Here is a 17,740-nt window from a genome sequence, read left to right as displayed (position 1 = left end):
AAGAAGTGACAGAAAGTGATAGACGGCGGCAGCATGGCGACGACAAAACCGCAGACACACGACCAATTAACCTTCAAGCCTCCCATCGGGTAACAACAGCAAGGTAAACCGCATGAATCGGCGTAATGAGGGTTGTTAAAAAGAGGACGATGTCGATATCAAGCCACTGAAACATCATCATTTGTTCTATCCAAGTGAAAACACTTTGTCATCCACTGTTCATAGAAAACACACACACTGTGCACATGAGCGTGTCCTGACCTAAAAGACGTTAAATAAACACAAATGGAGCGGGGCAAATGGGGGCTCGTGGTGGACGCATGGACCTTCTGTCAGGACTTAATAACACAAAGACTCCATAATGGTCTCTCAACATGCACACACAAACAAACACCGTGTGCTGTCAATTGAAGGGCAACTTTGTTATTACCATGACAATGTGTCAATGAGTCACTGTGTGTTAGTGACCTGTACAGCACAACACAAAGCGCACACTCACATGATCGTGACAGTGGTTAACTTATATATAAACGCGCATGTTGAATGTTAAAATACCACGTAAAACATTAAAAAAAGTTTTATGATGGCGACAGTTTGAGCCTGGGACAAATTGTATCTATTTACATTATTTTCAAAGCAAAACGGAACCTCAATTTTCTAACGACTTTTACCCTTTGACACGTTGAATCTTGGGGTATTAATATGCGTCATTTGGACTTTGCTTGCTTATTCGGCCATCAACACCAAATCCCGCAAGGATGTGACACAAACTAGTCTGTTTGCCTGCGTATCATTGCACGGACTCCACTGGCCAAACATCCAATTCCCATGCGTGTGTGACTGAGTCTTGTGGTGTTATTAATATTGAGAATTGCACATCGCTTTCTACACGTGAAACTCTAATTGTTCCATATTAAATGTACCTCATGATAACACTTTGGGTTGTCTGGAAAGGATTCATTGGATTTCCATTTTTTCTTTGGGGAAAAATAGATTTAGTTCTCTTTAGTTCAATTTGGTTTTAGAGCAAAAGTACCATTCAACACAGAACACACTGATCACAGAACAGTGTGTGATTTCATAATTATAATAGCAAGCTGTGTGTAGGCCTGATACTGCAAACATTCTGGCAACATAATAACCACTCTGGTTTAAATGATAAGACAAATTATTATTGTGGAATTTTAGGTGAATTTTATTTTGCCTTACCTCATAACAAATTAAAGACAAACACGCACACCCACACACACACACACTGTAGTCCACTGATCATCTTGTCCCTCATCACGCTGCCATCTGTTCACCTGTCCGCCATCTTTCTGACGCTCTATTGTGTTGCCAGGGTAAGTTAGGCCCTGCGGAGCTCCACGCCGTCCTCTGACTGGCTGCGGCTTCTGACAGGCTCCACCCCCACGTGCCTACTTCGCCCTCTCTTTCGCCCACCCGCCTGTCCTCCTGCCCTCGGCTCGCGGCTCTCCTCGCACTCAGTTCGTCTCTGCCGTGCCCTCTCAACTCGCGGCCCACCGCCTTTAACACTCTCTCTGTCTCATCGTGACCTGACGGTAGCTTGTCAGGCTGGGAGATGACACCATGATGTAATCATGTAGTGGTCCAATTTGCATGATGTGCAAAAAGTGAGTTAAAAAAAAACATGAAAAGCACTCCAAATATGCTTCTGAGGCTTATTTTTATAATTTTCTTTTTTCAATGTCAGAAACAAGACGGCCCTCCGTGTGAGTGCTTTAAGATGGGGTAGCACCAAGGTAGCGCCAAATCCATTTTTGGTGATCCAAATTCATATGCGGTGTGCCGCTACTAATGAGTGTTCTTGTCATTGCTAAAAAATGCTTGCCCAAGTCAACATTGACATACATGGTTGACTGCCTTATGGTCAAAACATTTGAGAGCCAAAGGGGTCACTTCTAGGAAATATGAGGCTGTTTATGTGTAGCACTATTGTTAACGTCATCATTATCACAAAGCAGCTTGAAAGAGCGTGAAACATAACTTCTGTCACACAGCATTAAAACATACAGTACAGAGACTTCCTGTTCAGTAAGCATTAAATTAATAGCAGTATTAACATGGATTCAACCACAACAAATAACCAAACAAAGCCATTGACCTATTTTTTGTTTTAGATTCATATAAATAAGTAAATATTTTTGCCAGCAGCTTTGTTGCATTTGAGTATAAAATACCATATCAAGGCAGCACGGCGGTCGAGTGGTTAGCGCGCAGACCTCACAGCAAGGAGACCAGGGTTCAATTCACTCTCTTCCATCTCTGTGTGGAGTTTGCATGTTCTCCCCGTGCATGCGTGGGTTTTCTCCGGGTACTCCGGTTTCCTCCCACATTCCAAAAACATGCTAGGTTAATCATCCATGTATGAATGTGAGTGTGAATGGTTGTTTGTCTATATGTGCACTGTGATTGGCTGGCGACCAGTCCAGGGTGTACCCCGCCTGTCGCCTGAGGACAGCTGGGATAGGCTCCAGCATCCCCCGCGACCCTTGTGAAGAAAAGCGGTAGAAAATGAATGAATGAATGAAAGGATATCATATCAAAAACACAATATTCTATGGCTATTATTCCATTGTTATATTCTTCTCTGTCAAAACTCACAAGTAAATCTGAAAGCAATAATTTTCGCCTCCCATTTTGGTCATGTCAATAACCGCTTAAGTCGACAAAAGGTACTTGGTATAATTACTTCTTCCACCAGACAAAGGTGCAGATTAAGGACTTTATTTTCTCTTCAGGTCTTTTCAGTCCACTTGCATTGGGGCCAAGTTGTGCAGTGACCCACCATCTCCAACAGAGGTGTGGTGGGGGGAACATTAGTACCACCTACAGGACTGGAGTCAAATAAGTCTGCCCTGAATGTCACGATTCTTTCAATAAACGACACAGGCGGACATTTTCAGGACAGTCTGGCCAGGAGGAGTAAGATTCTAGAGAGAGTACAGTACGATAGTGAACTGATGGCAGCCTGCTGCGACCTTCCTTGAGCCGCTTACAGGAGAAAAAAAGGGCCATCCCCTCTTCTCCGCTCAGCTTCCTTTCTCCTTCCCGTCCTCGGCTATTCATCGGCGGCCTTTTAGCATTTTGCTCGCTCGTGTTCCCTCCACCGCCCCGCTCTCTTCCTTCTCTTGCCCTGATTGGGATCTGCAGCCGAGCGGATTAACACATTGTGGCAGCAGAGGCAGGCTGCCCGCCCACACACATACATGCACACACGCACACACGCACAATGTTTCAAGCAGCACGTGCATGTCAGAGAGAGGCTGTGTGTGCATATGTACTGCCTCTCAGCCCTGTGCTGGAGTGAAGGAATGTCGAGCTGTGTGATGAATACTGACTTTGTACACACACACACAAACTTAAGTGCTTCTAAGCATACAGTAGAGTGAAATGGCCGCATGCGCGTATAGTGCGTGCACTCTGACCCACACTAAGCTGAGTGTGTGCGCGCCAGCCTGCGTGACTATATCCACACTTCATAATTTATAGTCAAAAGCACTCGGAGAGGCTCACGGAGGCAGAGCGGCAAATGAGCGCATTTGGTGACCGTCCAATTATCCTCTCGCTCGCGTCCTAGCGCGCTGCAGATTAAGCCAAATGTAAATTGGATAATTAAGTCATGCCGCCAGTTCAAGTCTCCGCTGTCCTGGAAGGGGCGAGCGGAGATTGGAGAGGGACATGGCGACCATGCGAGGGGATCTGAAGGCCGCCATCAAACATTGACGACTTAGAAGACAGGATATCAAAGTAAATAGTAATGATGTGCTTCCAATGACAGCAGCTCTGCATGCTGTACGTTAAGTCAAGTCCAATCTTCATCGCTTCATTTTGCTAAGCTGTATCAATGTTAAACTTCTCTTATAGGGTCTTAGCACTTCCTGTCAATGTTTCAAGAGATTGTGCAGAAAAGTGACGATGACAAACTCTCTCACTCAGGAAAAGCTAAAGAATAAAAGCTGGCAGAGCACAACATGGAACCTTAACTGCCCCTCATGCGCTACAAATTTTAATTTGACTGAAAAATAAACCTCTAAAGTCACATGGAAGTTTGGAAAATATTTTTACAGGCTGTATGTCACTCCTCAACGCATATCACAAGAGGTCAGTTAAGAGAGCATCACCAACAATAAACTCTGCTAGTTTTAATTAAGAGAAGAAGAAAAATGGAAACGGGCCGCATGTAGGCCACAGTCAGAGGATTGGGAAGACCTGGGCACTCTGGCATCTCTGTGTGGAGTTTGCATGTTCTCCCCGTGCATGCGTGGGTTTTCTCCGGGTACTCCAGTTTCCTCCCACATTCCAAAAACATGCTAGGTTAATTGGCGACTCCAAATTGTCCATATGTATGAATGTGAGTGTGAATGGTTGTTTGTCTATATGTGCCCTGTGATTGGCTGGCGATCAGTCCACCATCAGTGTACCCCGCCTCTCGCCCGAAGACAGCTGGGATAGGCTCCAGCATACATATCCTGGTGAGGATAATAGACGGATGGAAAAATGTAAACAGGAAATGACGTGAAGTAAGAGGACTCAAAGCAACAAGCCTCCAGTGTTACCATAAACATACTAGCATGTTAGCAAAGTTAACATTTTAGACTAGTAACAATGCTTCACTTTTTATACCAGCACGACACGAAACATAAATGTTAAAACGTGACTTCAAAAAAAAGTAAATGTGTTATAATATAAACACTGCCTCACTGCTTTACACTTATGTAACACTTAATGCCACAATGTGACTTCAAATATACATAACATAAAAATGTTAAAATGTAACATTTTATACTACTAACAAATGACCGGCATCCCAGACTGGATAGTCTTCAGGTTTAAACATTCCAAACAGCAGGAAATTATTCCATATAAAAAAAAAACTGGCATGTGAGGTCTCCCTCAACAGTGCGGCGGCGGAGTTAAAACTGGGCGGATTAATAAACGAGGGCCAGACGACTAACACCCGCTTAACGAGGAGGTGAGTGACTGCCGCACATCTGGAGGGGACAACCGAGGACAACCACCGGAGAAAGTTACTGAATACCTCGCAGCTGACAAAGTGGGTGGGTGACAAGGTGTGTGTGTGTGTGTGTGTGTGTGTGGAGGGGGGGGGTGGGGGGGGGGGGCAGCAGAATAGCATCCATTGGGGAGGGAGGCTCCCGTGTAAGGACGCACACAAACACACAAGTGCGAGGCACACCAGGCCTAAATATTGTATGAGACACTCTCTGGGGCAACACAGGAGCGTGCAAACCAGAGAGAGCGGGAGAGGGGTTGACTTGTGCACGCTCTCACACACACACACACACACACACACACACACATGCACCCATGTGCGCGCACGCACAAATGAACACAAGAATAAAGAGGAAGAAAGAGACAGAGCCACACACTCGAAAACACAAACACATGTACGCACACAAACAGGACCAGTGGAGCTTGAGCTGATGTGGCCTGGAGCTGCCCAACGCCCTGCGACACACACACACACACACACACACACACTCTTAAGAGCCATCTGCAGCTGGAGATACAGCCTACAGAAAGCTTTACTGCTGACACTCTCAGACAGACCGAAAGGGGAGGATGGGATGGGGAAAAATGGCCGTGCTCGAGTGAATCAGGCGCTTTAGAGCGAGAAGGACAGAGACGTGCACCTTACATCCACGCTAATCATCTTACTGTATGCGTCCAACTTTGTGGGACCTCTTTGGGAGAGACCCTAGTACACAATCCATGCTTGGAGAAGTTTGCTGTGGGAGAACTAAAAAAGGTCAAGACACCGCATTTTCTTCAAGTTTCACTTACTGGAACTGTCCCAGTACTTTTGTCCATTTAGTGTATGTTCCCACAACAACACGACCAACAGGACACACAACCTGTCTCATCTTTGCTGGTGACCAGAGGCGAGTAATAACAAGAATGAAGTTATTCCAGTTGTAACAAACCTCCCCACTCCACGTTTTTTTTTTTTTTTTTTTTAAAAAAAGGGAAATTCCCTGCACTGTTCCACCTTCAAATGTGCTCATCTTGTGAAGCCAAAGCAAACCAAAGTTCAACTTCTCTGACGACTTACTGAATAAAAGCTTGTAAAAAGGCCAAAAAAAGTACTATTCCGCCCAAAAGTTGGTGAACCAAGGTCAGTAGTCCACCAAGAGCCGCTGGAGGTAGTATAGAGTATAGAGTAGTATAAATATATATAGTAAAAACTCCTCAATATGTCCTGTGGTAATTCACAAAAAAAAATCATGGCATTGCTGTGTTGAAAGCATTAAAACTTTTCTTATTCTGGTAGAACAAGACTTTAATTTCAGCATGATCGCGATCCTGCTTTTAATCAATCCTCCAAACGAGGTCTACTGTATGCGCTGCAGCTGAATCCCACCTAAGCGCTTCGTGTTCGATTCATGAGAGGGCCATTATGCACGGCAGGGTCAGTAAGGCATGTTAATGTGCTCCATGTTTGCCTGACAAGTGAAGCTTTTCTTCCCCCACAGGACAAGAAAAGCATCGCTAATAGAAGAAGATAAAAAGCAAACTAAAGGATTGACTTTACGCTCCAAAGCTCTCGGTTGACCTCGCTACTCGACCTAAACTTGATTAGTCAGCATCTTGATGCCTCATATGGGGGGTTGTGGGTGTTTCTGGGTAAAAAAAAGACACTTCAGGGTTTGGTAATGGCTTGTTTTCACCTCTTGAGAAAAAAAATGGAATTGCAAAAATATACTTCTTGAATATCCATTTTTCTTTATTTTCTATCATGCCCCCCCTAAAGGACAGAAATTGGTTCTGCCCCTGAATTTCAAATACTATTGAGAACCTTTGATATTAATATATATCTGTACAAACCACTGTATGAGCTGTTGGCGCCAGCATCGTTCAAGCATGAATCAAGACACTAACAGACCTGCCAACCTTGAAGGCATTTCATGAGTATCGTCCTCCCAGCCTCTCGGGGAGCCCACCCCGATATGTGAAAAGCATTGCTCTAAAAGAAGACAAAAATGGTTCTGCTTCATGGTGACTCATGGTTGGGACTGCTGGAAAATGGAGCATTCAAGGTCCTACCACAAAACCAGTGCTGACAACATAGAAGATTTTTTTTTATAGATTTTTTATAGATTTTTAGATTTTTTATTTTTGATACACATTTTCTAATTACATTATGCCTTTGCCTCTATTTTATTTCTGCAATGTGTAGCAGGTAACAAAAAAAGTGAACCAGCTTCCCGGTTAGTGGAGTTGGGCTAGTTGGGGTTGGTACACCCACAAGAAAAAATAAATGTGTGATGAGCCGACCAATCAGTTTTAAAGGGGACCTATTTTGCTTTCCCCACCTTTCTGACCTATAAATGTAGTTAGAATGTTATTCTCGTGTTCAAATTTCAGATAGTGAGGTTTGTGCATTTCGAAGTGGGCCCTGAAAGAAGTTTGGGATGGCTCAAAATGCTCGCTTTCACAGGGTGTTGCAAAACTGTACCTTTGTGATGTCACAGAGGAGCAGGTTTCCTCGTGGGCGTGGCTGGAGGCACAATACACTCTCTGCCCAGCTCCCTGAGCTCTGCTTCTCCCACCCTCCTCCTTGCTTTGCTTGCCTTATGAGGCAAGCTCAGCCAGAAGTTATTGGAGCAAGATAAAAATATTTTCATCTGTCAACGGCATTTCACACGGGACTGTTTCTGTGAACAAGAATGTGAAAAATCTGCCAAACTGTTGCTGAAGATAGAAGCAGTGGGCTCTTGCCGGGAAAGGTGCATTAATGTCGGAAACACTGTGCGTCCACGGAGGTATGAGAGAACCACAGTGCTCACTGTCTGAACACTGAAGTCCTGCAAAAAATGCGTCATGACCACATTTCCTCTAGCGATGCTGCGCCTGCAGTTCGTACGCACTCACATCCAGCTTCTGGACCAGCGCTGCCTCTGACAAATGACAAAAGTGTCCGACAATGCTCCTCTTCTGGCAGGTGAGGTTGAAGGCAGCGGCCACACGTCCCGGTTCTTCTAAGCTCCACTGAAGAACACTTCTGACAAAGTGTGTGCGACAATGAGTGCTCCTCCTTCGGCAGATGAGGTTGGAGGAGCACCAGCGGTCCCTACCCTTTGAGTTCATACTCCAAAGACTTTATCCATTTATTATCAACCCCGATACCCACAATATTAAAAAGTGGGGTTCGTTCTTAGTTAGGAAGCACTTTTGGCCTGTAACTAATCACAACCAAGTGACCATGCCTGGAGGCGGGCCATGGGTGGAATAAATTAAAATGGACTGTTTTGGCGGGAAGCACACATCCAAAGAAATACAGCTGGAATAGGGCCTGATTCTGGAAGACCTAGAAAGTTTTCTATGCATGTTATTGTGTGTAGCTGCTCTATAGCAGTCCACAACACAATACAAAGGGTTGAAAATGTGCATAATAGGTCCCCTTTAGTGTCACTAATGAGTGTCACTGCAGTTTGAGGATTTTTTGGGATGGGAAGGCTGCACGGCTGTGCAGAAAAACTGAACAAAGAAACTGAAACCGGCAAAATGCTATAAAAAATGGATAGCAGCGAGCGTATTTAAGGGTCAAAATGCATGCCATGTGTGAAAAATGCAGGTCTACGAAACCTTTACTTTATCACGGGTCTGGAATCTCACACTTCCCAGTTTTATGAATCATGAAATCATCATGTGTGACTGATTCACACCGGCTATTAGTTTGAACCAGTCTGGTCAAAATGAGAATTTTAACAGTTCCAAAGATGAACCGGAACAATAACTTCAAAGAGCATCCTCTCTCAAGGCTTTACCTCAATGATGTCGGTGTTGGTCCGGCTCTCGTGGGGCTCATTGTACTCTGTGTACTTGAGGAGGACCTTGTCCATGTCGGTGCTGGCGTACTGGAACAGCTTGTTGGAGTGGTTGAAGATAATGAGGGCGATCTCGCAGTCACACAGGACGCTCAGCTCATACGCCTTCTTCATCAGCCCAAACTTCCTCTTGGTGAACGTCACCTGGACGGAGGGAGGACAAATTTGGATGATTCAAAGTAGATAAAAGGATAGGCAGACTAAATATTATGGATTTGATTGACAGGGAGGGTAGAATAAGTTTTATCTCCAACAGCTCAGAAGATTTAACGTTAGATCATCCTCACAGGTCGCGTATACTCTCAACTAAAACACTTTTAATCATTGTGGTGTTGTTTACATTGTGGAATAACTAGCACCAAAGGGTGGGGGCGGTTTAGGCAGCAGACTCGAGGACAGCCTGGCCAAACATGTTCCTAGTCTGCCGTCACATTCACTATCTTTGTCACTTTCACACTCTGCTATGCTCTTTTCCATGCTTGCATTGCTCAGCCACACGTCACAGCACTCTTGTCCTCTTGCATAAACAAACACACACACACACACATATTCAAGAGCAGTCTCACAACCTAACTGGGAGTGATGGGAGGGAGCGTTGGGTCAGTTGGTATCTGCTGGTTGGTTTAAAGAGTCCAATCCACTCCACCAACTGGTATTTACAAAGAAGGCAGGATTGATTTTGTTTGGATTAAAACACACAAACACAGCTAGAGGGAGATTAAGACAGACAACAGAGTACTGCTGGATGCAACACTTTCCGATACAGTGTGTGGACAAAAGTCTTGCGACAGCTACAGGCAGTGAAAAGTGAAGAAAATGTGGAGTCCTTGCAGCTTTAACAGCTTCCACTCTTCTGGGAAGACGTTTGACAGGATTTTGGATTGTGTCCATTTGTGAGGTCAGAAGTCATTGACTGCCTTCAGGTCAGGGCTCTCAATCTCTTCCAATTTCTGAAGGTCTCAGCGCAAAGTGTACACTAAGTGTGAGGTCCAAAATAAACGCTTTGATAGCAGGTTTGGTGTAAAAAGGTGTCAAAAGTTGGTCGAGTCATTTTAACAGACTGGTTGAGTCTTAAATAGAATACTCCCGTCAGTGCACTTCAACAAGTATACTGTGCACAGTTGTGGCCAAAATTTTTATTTAAAACTAATTTTTGGTTTTCAGTTTTCCCCTAAGTGTTTTTAGAACTAGTTCTTCCCCAAGCTACTAAGTTATCACATTTGTTTTTGGAAAATGTTTGTCACCAAACGGTTCTTGGATGGTTCGGAAAATTGCTTCTGGAGGTTGTTTTGCTACCACTCTTTATCCATGGCTGTGTTCTGAGGCAAAATTGTAAGTTAGCCCACTCCCAAGGTTGAGAAGCAACCCCGCACATTAATGATTTAAGAATGCTTTACTGTTGGCATGACACAGGACTCATGGTAGCGCACACCTTTTCTCAAACTTTTTTCTGTATGCCCAAACAATCAGGAGGGGGAATCATCTTACAAAATGACTATACCCCATTCTTCAGGAGTCCAATACATGTACCTTTTGCAAAATACCAGCTTGTCCCTGATGTTATTCCTAGAAATGAGTAGTATCTTTGTGACAACAGTGCATTTTCTAAAAGTCTTCGCCTCACTGTGCATGCAGATCCTCTCACCTGCCTGCTACCATCCCTAAACAAGCGCTGCACTGGCGGTGTTACGATCCTGCAGTTAAATTTAATTCAAGAGCAAGTCCAAATGCTTGCTGCTCTTTTGTCTTTTATCTTTTGTCTGGACTTTTAGTCTTCTTCACAACAATTGAACCTCTCTTATTGAAGTTCTTAATGATCTGATAACTGATTCGTTCAGGCGCAATCTAACTGGCAGCAATATAATTTGCCTGGGAAGCCATTTCTTTGCTAAGCAATGATTGCCGCCAAGGGTTTTCTAAGGGTACTCCGGTTTCCTCCCACATTCCAAAAACATGCTAGGTTAATTGGTGACTCCAAATTGTCCATAGGTATGAATGTGAGTGTGAATGGTTGTTTGTCTATATGTGCCCTGTGATTGGCTGGCGACATGTCCAGGGTGTACCCCGCCTCTTGCCCAAAGACAGCTGGGATAGGCTCCAGCACGCCTGTGACCCTCGTGAGGACAATGAAAATGAATGAATGAATGAATAAACTTAAGAAAATGTTTCAAACAGAGTGGGGAAGAAGGACAAGTAAGAAGCCAAAAACTTACCACTTCCACAAGTAAAGGGATAACTTTTCCCCCTCTATCACAGGAGTGAGCAAACTTTTTAAATAGCAGGCCACATTGACTTCACAATGTGCCTACCCATGCTCTATCATGTCCGACATACCATGTCTGACTCGATGCAGCGAGAAGGTAATGATATTCAGTGAGTACCTCGGTTAACATCTGCACCGGTTAGCGCATTTAAAAATTTCTATTCTAAATAAATGCGACTTACACTCCAGTTTGACTCTTTTTTTCCTTTTCATGACACATTTTTGACTGATGCAACTAACTGTCTGGAAAATATGATGATGTCTAAGCACGGAAGTGTGCCAAATGAGGCCAAGCCAGTCTCTCTCCAGCGGTTCTCTGACACTCCAATCGGCCAACAAAACAGGAAACATTTCCTCTTGTGGTGTTCCACAAGGCTCTGTTCTGGGCCCCCATTCTCATCATGATAATATAATTTGGAAACATAAGCGCAAAGTCCATGACAGCACAAAAAAAATCCCAATAACGTGTCATGTTCAAGACTTGTTCCTGTTAAATGAACGCAACAAAGAACTGCTCTTGAGCATGTTCTCTGACCTGACACTAAGCTGTAGAGTCTCAGTCACACACAAAAGTTTCATGGAAGGCAAGGGGATTTGTTCTTGGCTGCTGAAAAGCTTTCCATGTTAATATATTAGTGGAAACATTGTTCAGTGCAGCTAGGCCTCCAAATACCTCTCTCGAATAGATTCAGTAACATCTGATTGTGTTTGTTGTCACCAAGAAGAAAATCAATTGGTCACCAAGTTGTGTTATTATTATTTTTAGGAAGAGATGTGTTTTTAATTGTGTCTGTCTGTTAGCTGCTCTGATTCAGGCTGCCACATTTGCATTTGCAAGGCAGGTCTGAGTGAAGAGATTGAGGACAGAAGAAGGAGAAGATGGAGAGGAGCTGATAAGATAAAGGAATTGAGGGCGGAAGCTACATGTGAGGCCTTCCATGTTTCCTCCATCTCTGCGCTCTGACATGTTGCAGCATCTGTCATCCCCCTCTTCTCACTCTTCTTCTTCTTTTCATCCTGCTTTCCTACATCCTCCTCCAACCCCCGACTGTCCTCCCCCCTTTTGCCCTCGCTCACTCATCGCTTCCTGCTGCCACAAATCAAATTATATCAGGGTCGTATCCACAGGCAACCGCTTCCCCTCCTCTCCGCCCCCTATTTCCCACCTCATCACACAGTGCTACCATCGCCTCACCCCTCCTTCCCCTCTTGCTCTCATCTTTATCTCCAAACCTATCTACATGTCTAACACACACACACACACACATGCACTTGCACACGCACACACAGACACACACTGACACATTGACATATTCATTTCCTGAAGAGTCACCTTAACTTAGCCTCACCTGAACCTCATTTCAAAGTAGAATGATTTGCGGAGAAGCTCATCTTAACATAACGACAGCATAAACATTGCAAACATGACAAGCACAAAATGCACATAAACAAGAAGAAGTATTCATCTAATCATTTCAAACAAAAACTGTCCTCACAAATACTAGTGTCATTCCACAGTGCTTACGTTGGTTCTTAACATCCCATAATAATACCACCCACACACCAAACCCCGCTTTTTCCTTGGTTTTCATAAACATTGCAAACATGACACAAGCACACAATGCACATAAATAATAAGAAATATTAATCTAATCATTTCAAACAAAAACTGTCCTCACAAATACTAGGGTCATTCCACAGTGCTTACGTTGGTTCTTAACATCCCATAATAATACCACCCACACACCAAACCCCGCTTTTCCCTTGGTTTTAAAAAAGCAGGGTGGCACCTCTCAGTTTTCCAGGATAAACAAGCTGGATGTTATGGAGGCTAAGAGCACCGTTGCAAGGTAACCAATGGCAACGGCACAAAGAGAGGACAAGAAGTGAAGGGGAGCGAGTGTTTTCTGTGAGTGTCTTGGCAGGGTTCTGCTGGTTCTGCTGGCGTGGCAGATGGACGAGGAAACCACCACTGAGAGCCGCTACGTCCCTGTGCCGTTTCCTTTAGCCAACAGCTCGCTAGCTAGCTCGTGGCCTCACTCGCTCGTGCAGGGCTGGAACAACAACAACACACTTGGCAACCATGGCAACCAGCATGGATGAAATGATGACTTAAATGGGCCCAGTTCTCCCCCCCTTTTTTTTTAAGAACATCCTGCTAGCACGATTTTCCTGAGGAATGGGAATGAATTTCACGTTGTGTTGTATTGGTGTTGGTGTTGTATATTCTTTTTAAGATAATAAACTCTTAAATAAATAAAAAAGAGCAGCATAATGTAAAAAAAATATTTAATTTTCCCAATTAAGAGGTTTGCCAGGCAATTTAAAGTAAGCAATAATAAATGGGTACAAAAAACAAACAATTTCTGTCAACTTTTAAAGGGTCTCCACTTTGTTGTAGACGATGATGAGTTTGTGTAAAAATACCATTTGGCTAAAGCATGTTTGTCTTTCCAACATGTCAATATTGGCTAAAATCTAAAACAGCCTGCTGCGCACGGTGAGTAATGGCTGAAAGGAGAAGAAAGGATACGAAGAAATGTGCTATGTGAGATACTGTCACGCTTCCAGCAGGGCCCACACTCACAACGCGCTTTATTTTGTGGAGCTTATGGCAGCATCTCCCAAATCAACATGTGGGAGGGTGACGGGCTGCATGTTCTCCCAAACACATTTGATTTCCTTTCAGAGGCTTCGCTCTTCATTAGCTGAAGCAACACACAGCAAAGTGTGTTGAAAATGATTTTAACCTCTTTGCACACCCCTTTGGTTCTGCTAAGCAACAACACAGTTGCTAATGAAAAAAGCGGGTATTAACTGATCTGACTGAGAGTGACAGCATGACTGAGGCCTGGCATATGATTATTATTATTTTTTTTTAATACTTAGTAACTTAAGTAAACTCTGACCCCCCCACACACCCTCAGCATGGACTGTTTTCTCGCCTGGCATCGGGGAGAAGGCTCTGCAGCATCCGCTGTACAACAACCAGGTTTAGAGACAGCTACTCCCCCCTGGCCATCAGACTGCTCAATGCCAAATAAGCCCCTCTACCTGCCCACACACACAACCAAAACTTTAAGTTCTTGTTATTTATTCTAAATTATTGAAATTATTTGTACAAATTACTGTTCACGCTGTACATTGTTGTTCATATTTGATGTAATTTATTTATTCTCCACATTATTATTTATTATTACACGGGAGCCAGGCAACGACATTTCGTTGGCAATTTCACTGCTGTGTTATTGTGCAATGACAATAAAGAAAGTCTATGTCTATGTCTATGTCCAGTGCCGCCAGTCGGATCCTTTCTTGTGCATCATCTTTAGACCCAGACTTTAGTTTAAAGACCTGTTTGATGCAGTATGTTCTGAGCACTGCCCAGCTGACTTACACCCCTGCAACAATGCTGCCACCACTTATAGGTCTATTTTGCAAACACACCTTCTAATTATGTGTGGACGGTAATCTTCTTATAGCCCTGAACAAAAATAAAATCTTTTTTTCGCATCCTCAGAAAGTTCTTTGCCATCAGGTGCCATGTTGAACTTCCAGTGACTTGTATGAATGAAAATGACAGCAAAAACACCAAACACATCTCCTCCACATTATCGACTCCCCTTCCTTCTCCCCTAGAGAATGTCGCCCTGGGCAATTTTCCATGTGCCTCATAGCAAACAAATGTCCTCCTAACTAAATGGTTTGCCTCCCCCAAATCAACATTTTAGAAGTGAAAACACCGGTAGCAGACAGCTCCACTCATCGCTCATTTCTGTGGCTGTGCTGGATGCTTCTCCATAGTCTAGATCGCCTCCCCTCCCCTCAGTGACCATCCAATCACTGCTAGTATGCAAATTTGCCAACACACAGCACGGACATTGTGGGGAAAAAAAATTGCCTGTAGGATATATATATTTTTTTTTAACTGCAATTTTTTTCTCAAGGAGGATACTGCAAATATACCATCAAAGTTTCTCTTATTTGCTGGTGAAAAACAAGCAAGATGCCTGGATTAGCCTGCTGCTGTGTTTAAGGACTGCGAGGACGTGTCCTGCAAGGTGGCGTACATGGTGCATGACGCGCATTGTGGCCTCTGATTTAAAGGCAATGAGAGGCGTTCATTTGATTGGTTAAGATTAAACTCAGCTGTGTTAAACTCTCTCACACCTTCTCTCCTCCCTCTTTGCCACTTACGCTGGTGGGAGGGACGAAGGCGTGGTTGAGAGGCGCTGCGCCGGACTGCGCCGCTCAAAACACTTGCTAAGTGAATTGGTCACACCCTGTTGGTGCGGCGCAACATCCTCCTTGGGGACATTAATATTTTCTGATCGATCTGTTTATACAGATTGTGGCATGCCCTTAAAAAGGAAGTTCATATTCAAAAACTCTCCAATGTGGCTGAAATACAACAATTCCACAAAGATGAGTGAGACAAAATTCTTCCATAGCGCTGTAAGAGACTCATTGCAAGTTATCGCAAATGCATGATTGCAGTTTTTACTGCTAAGGGTGGCCCAGCCTGTTATTGCGTTCATGGGGGCAATCACTTTTTCACACAGGGCCATGTTGGTTTGGATTTTCTTTTGTTCCTAATTAATATAAAGTTCATGACGGCATTTTGTGCTCAGATGTGTTGTCATGTTTGTCATTGTGTTGTCAATATAATATTTAAATTTGTTTTGTGATTTGAAACATTTAAGTGTGACAAACATGCAGTAAAATAATAAATCAGAAGGGGGGAAAACACTTTTTCACACCATTATATATACACTGTAATTTCCGGTGTATAAGTCGTTACTTTTTTCTTAAACTTTGAACCCTGCGGCTCGTACAGCAGTGCGGTTAATTTATGGCCATGTTCTTATTTGTGACATCTCCTTTACTTCAAAACTACAACTAATCGTTTAAATACTGTGCCACAGTAGCTCTTTCTTTGGCAGGAACCAATCAGGAGCTATAAGGGTGAGCTTGTCAACCCAAAATCGCAGGAGGACATGAGGAGAACAGTCTGAGTCAAGGTGTCAACTGAGAAACAAGACCTAAAATCATCACCCGGTAACTTAACACTCAAAAGGCAGGTAAGAAATATACAATGCAAGTTCCAATATGAGTTGAGAATTAAAAAACAACTCTAAATGGCTTTCCATCATGCATTTCTTCCCAACAAAGCATTCAATTGGCCATGGCTTCATTGGCCGGGGTGCTGCAATGATTCATTCAGCTGCTCCTGTCCACCAGAGGTTCCGTCCATATTGTCCTCATGGACCTGTGTGTGTCCCAATATGCATTATTATGACTTAGACATGTGCGGCTCAGTCCCGCATGGCTTCTTTTGATTGTTAATTATTTTACTGGACTACATTTACAAAATTATATGCACCCTTACTATATTTTATTTTAAAGTCAAAAGTTTAGGATTTATTTAGGGCTCTTATTATAAGGCTCGCTGGTGATGTAGACAGTAGAAATTAGATCACACAATGTTTTTATGATTTAGTTGTGAAGCCCTACTGTAAACTAGTGAATCCACAGCACCTATGCTGGTTGCAGCCAGGTAGTACACTCCATTTGGATTCTGTTCAGAACTCATTGACTGTGCGTAAACCAATGAATCATAAAACAACATATACTATCAGCAAATGCATCAAACTCGACTAACTATCGACTAACTGTTGTATACCTGATATGAGCGCTGGTTCCATTAACCAGCCTAACCGACCACAAAAAGTTCCTCCCCCTCCTCCGTGTCCAATTGTGTGCGGATGAATAACAAGCCATCGTACGCCGTGGACCCCCTGCAGGCGTCCTTTCCGCTCCTTTATGGAAATGTAACCTGCTAAGATTGATGAGGAAATGAAAAAAGGAGGATAATTTCCCAAAGCCAGCAGCCACTCACACAAGCTCACATGTTTTTATTCAGGCCGCCACCTTGTCTCCCCCTTCCACCAACCCCCCATGTCTTGTTGTTGGCTGTCAGTGGGCTGCTGAAGGTGGCCATGTCAAATCCATTACTCAATGTACTCAATGGAGCGCAGCCCATTTAGCAGTTGACTCATTTTTAGATGGATCATTTAGCCTTTCATCCTGGCTGACAATGTTACTGATGTAACCATGGCCCCTCTTTTTGTTGTTAGGATGGGAATAGGGTGCAGAATCAGAATCCCTTGCTCATTTTCACCCCATGGTGTCACATGAGCCTAAACATGCTTTTTATGGTGTGTTGTGAGAACAGCTAGCTGGACAAGTAAAACTTTTTTTCATGTGCAATTTTACTGATATCAACAAATGCCAAATTATGATTCTTCTACTGTGATACCATTGGATGTGTTTCACAAATACACTCTATTCAAAATAATACAAATACTGCAATACGCGGTCCAAGTTATCGAAAAAGTGCCAACATGCTGCGTGGGAGTCTGAGTGATTCTTCCTGAGATGTGATATTAGATTAGATGCCTCCTCCCTCGCATAACCAGCGTTTTATGTCATGTTCCGCATGTTCCACGTTGGACATTAGTTTTGATTGTCCTTAGTTTTTTTACATTGTTTCCTGTGTCCTGGCACAATGTACAGGTGATTTGCGATCACTGGAAAGCTCATGCAA

The 17,740-nt window shown here is 43.6% G+C and overlaps 1 protein-coding gene across 7 annotated transcripts in view; it reads right to left on the bottom strand.

Annotated features, from left to right (window-relative positions):
- Nucleotides 1–17,740, bottom strand: part of mef2d (myocyte enhancer factor 2d) — a 98,215-nt gene that overhangs the window by 32,001 nt on the left and 48,474 nt on the right. For all 7 annotated transcript variants that reach the window (XM_078790718.1, XM_078790717.1, XM_078790720.1 and 4 more), the window contains one exon: nucleotides 8,811–9,014. In XM_078790718.1, coding sequence (XP_078646844.1) covers nucleotides 8,811–9,014 — 204 coding nt within the window. The remainder of the gene's footprint in view (nucleotides 1–8,810; nucleotides 9,015–17,740) is intronic.

This window comes from Doryrhamphus excisus, linkage group LG5 (assembly GCF_037039965.1).
Source record: "Doryrhamphus excisus strain RoL-2023G ecotype Guam linkage group LG5, RoL_Dexc_Guam_v1.1, whole genome shotgun sequence".
Classification (NCBI taxonomy): domain Eukaryota; kingdom Metazoa; phylum Chordata; class Actinopteri; order Syngnathiformes; family Syngnathidae; genus Doryrhamphus; species Doryrhamphus excisus.
This window is presented reverse-complemented; position numbering and strand designations above follow the sequence as displayed.